The following is a 3289-nucleotide window of genomic DNA, read 5'->3' as shown; positions in this document are numbered from 1 at the left end:
GTGTGTGTGTGTGTGTGTGTGTGTGTGTGTGTGTGTGTGTGTGTGTGTGTGTGTGTGTGTGTGAGAACAGGGCGTTATTATTCCTTCTTTAGAGCCAGTTCATACAGAACATTCCAGAAGAGTCTGTCACTGAACACACCCTCAGTGTGAACCGTGGTGCGTTCAGTTGCACTCGGTACTTCAGACGGCCACTTCTGGCCTGAAGGTCAGACAGCGTCTCTTAAACGTGTCCCTCTGGCGTTGCGGGCGCTGCTGCGGTGAGGTGAAGCTGGACCACTGACGTGGGGTCGTAGCAAAGCTTTGGCAGCATCTCAGCTCGTGTTTCAGACACGTTGTCTCTGTGGCGGACTGAAGAGTAGTCACTGTTTCATATGTTTTACAAACTTTTATTGTGAAGTGTTGACTCTTCCTGTTCATAACCTCTGCAGCCCTCGGTGGAATTCATCCTCGACTTCTTCTCCCAGTGATCCCAGAGCAGTTTGACAAAGTCCAGCATTTTCCAGCACAGGCTTCTTCCTGTTAAAATGCAGTTCTTCCTTCCCGGTATCACCTAGCACCTGCTCATAGTGTGGTTGTTGAAGTTATTTCCTACTGTTTTCGGGTCTTTACTGTTTAAAGCACTGGGAGGAGACTGTTGGCAGAGACAGACTCCTCAGATCTTAATCCCATCCAGAATCTGTGGTCAGTCGGCTAAGACCTGTGAGGCAGGATTTGGCTCAGAAGCTGCAGAAGTGATGAAGAAGAAGGCTGAAGAGTACAAATCCTGACTCTGTGGACATTTAGACTAAAAGTTTTTGAAACTGAAATGATTTCCCTCTCACAGAAACAGGTGAAACAATAACGGCATGAAATGAAAAACACCCCATTAATAACACTTTCGTGACCTCAGTCCTTGTCTGACGGTGCACTGCTATGAATTATGGGATGGAATGACCTCCTTTCCTCTCATAGAGGATGCTCCAATGTCCCCTCTGCTAAAGGAGGCAATGAAGGAAGCACCTTAGCCCTGCGTGTTTCAGGGACTGTGCTCAGTCAGAAACCGTCCCGAGGACAAAACGAGCTCAGGGTTTCTTTGCTTCTGGGTGTCTGCAGCTCTCAGACGCTCTTGATGGTGGCACCACCCAGTCAGCAGCAGGAGGAGGTCTGTGGCCCGGTGGTGGAAACAACCAAGCAGGAGGAGGTCTCTGGCCCGGACAGCCCAATGCACCCGCGTGGCCAGGTAAGAGGTTTGAAAATCTGACGGTGAGTTTCACACCTTTCACTCTGCACATGGTTGAAATGACAATGAAGCCACCTGACTTGACTTGATCAACCCAAGCACAAGCCCAACCCTCCGCTGTAGAGAAATGAGACTTTTACTGACCTCTGACAGTCACGTCTCTGAAGGGACTTCAGTCTTCACGAGGCCTCATTAATAGCAGCCTCTTTACATCCACCAGGTCACCTTCTACCTGTCTAAGGTTAGGGTGGGGTGTCACCTGTCAAACAGTCTCCTACAGTTATTTTGCCTTTGCCGTTCGCAGCTTCCATCTGGGGTTATGTGTGGACGTTAGCCTGTGGTGCCCAGGTGGATGTTCGCAGGTTAAATAAACAGGTGAATGTTTGTGGAAATGACTTTTGCCTCCACTGAAACCTCAGGTCAGCCCAACCAGCCCACCTGGCCCGGAGGTTCCACTGCTCCAGCCTGGCCTGGAGGTCAGCCTGCTAACCCTACCTGGCCCCAAGGCCCCAGCCAGCCCAGCGGACCTTGGGGTCCAGGTCCAGGCCCTTCACCCGGACCTGGACCCACTCCTCCTGTTGCACCCCAGCAGAATCTGGTGAGCCAAACAGAGACGGAAACAGAGGACAGGCAGAAGGACAGATGTAATAAACAGCTGTTTTCTTCTTGACAGACGGTTCCCTTCAATATGCCTCTGCCTCAAGGAGTGTACGACAAGCTGCTGATCACCATCGCTGGAACTATCAAACCCAATGCTGACAAGTCAGTACGAATGCTGTGATGTCACATAGTGACGAGAGAGCAGAGGTCAGACTAACGAAGCGAGCGGGCGGGTGTAGAGCAGAGTAAACAGGAAGCGCAGAGCGATAAACTGACAGTGGTTAAATCCAGTCATTACTGAGTAACAGTAATGAAAGCAGGGCAGTAGAAGAAGACAGTGAGCTGTTACCCGTAGTAACGCACTCATGCCACCTCATTGGACAAACTTTAGGTATAATCACACAAAACCTTCATGTTTGCTGTGAACACATGATTAAAAAACAATGAGAGATGTGAGGACAGCTGGTGTCTTGTTCACCTTAACAAGGATGAGCGAGGTCAGGCATCAGCTACACTTTCATTTGTTTGCATTCGTTTGCTTGTTTCAGTGAAGCAAAATCAGACTTGCTTCGTTTAACGCCGCATTAACATCGGCCAAAAAGAGAAACAATTGATCCAGATAATCAGATCCTGATGGAGGAGAAGCTCTAATAGAGTCAGTAATTCACTGAGGTCTCTGTGATTCATCAGGATCACGGTGGACCTGGCCACAGCTCGTGACATCGCCTTCCACTTCAACCCTCGCTTCAACGAGGGCGGCAAGAAGGTGATTATCAGAAACAGCTGCATCGGTGAAAAGTGGGGCAAAGAGGAGAGGGAGCTGCAGCACTTCCCGTTTGTGCCGGGGCAGAATTTTGAGGTCAGACAGCTTAAAAAAAAATCCTCAGTTTGATTTCTGTGAGGCGGAGATGACGCCAACGACAGTCTCTCATGTTTCTCTTCCAGATCAAGATCCTGTGCACCAACACGGAGTTAAAGGTAGCTGTCAACAACTCTCACATGCTGGACTTCAAGCATCGTATCACCAACCTGAGAGACATCAAGAGACTCAACATCTACTACGACCTCACGCTGTCCAGGGTCAACTTGGAGATGTTGCCCTGAGACAGGCTGCTGACCCAGCAGAGATCAGTCAGGAGGAAATTATCAGTGAATGTTTGAAGGTGATCATCAGTAGATGCTTTGATTCTTCCACATGTTTCTGTTCAGGTGTCTAATGAATAAAGACTTCATATTCTGGGTTTTGTGCTTATTTCTGTGTCCTGCCTGGATGCCTGAAAATGATGAGCCTAGTTAAACATGTTTAGCCGCATGTTCTCCTTAAATTGCTGGCTGTCTGAGTGGTGTCCCAGAAACGATGTGGGCTTCATAGATAATTGGCAAACCTTCTGGAGGAAACCTGGTCTTGTTAGGAGAGACGGCATCCATCCCACTTTGAATGGAGCAGCTCTCATTTCTAGAAATATGGAC

General features: G+C 48.9%; 1 protein-coding gene across 1 annotated transcript in view; it reads left to right on the top strand.

Moving 5' to 3' along the window:
* Positions 1-3058, top strand: part of lgals3b (lectin, galactoside binding soluble 3b) — a 4857-nt gene extending 1799 nt beyond the window's left edge. Inside the window, exons 3-7 of the mRNA XM_005947492.3 lie at positions 1093-1219; positions 1639-1817; positions 1893-1981; positions 2510-2678; positions 2765-3058. Coding sequence (XP_005947554.1) covers positions 1093-1219; positions 1639-1817; positions 1893-1981; positions 2510-2678; positions 2765-2923 — 723 coding nt within the window. The 3' untranslated portion in view covers positions 2924-3058. The remainder of the gene's footprint in view (positions 1-1092; positions 1220-1638; positions 1818-1892; positions 1982-2509; positions 2679-2764) is intronic.
* The last annotated feature ends 231 nt before the right edge of the window (positions 3059-3289 follow it).

The sequence above is a fragment of the Haplochromis burtoni genome, unplaced genomic scaffold, assembly GCF_018398535.1.
Source record: "Haplochromis burtoni strain Fernald_Lab_line unplaced genomic scaffold, NCSU_Asbu1 Contig_442, whole genome shotgun sequence".
NCBI lineage: Eukaryota > Metazoa > Chordata > Actinopteri > Cichliformes > Cichlidae > Haplochromis > Haplochromis burtoni.
Note: the sequence above shows the minus strand (reverse complement) of the source record. Positions and strands in the feature narration are given on the sequence as shown.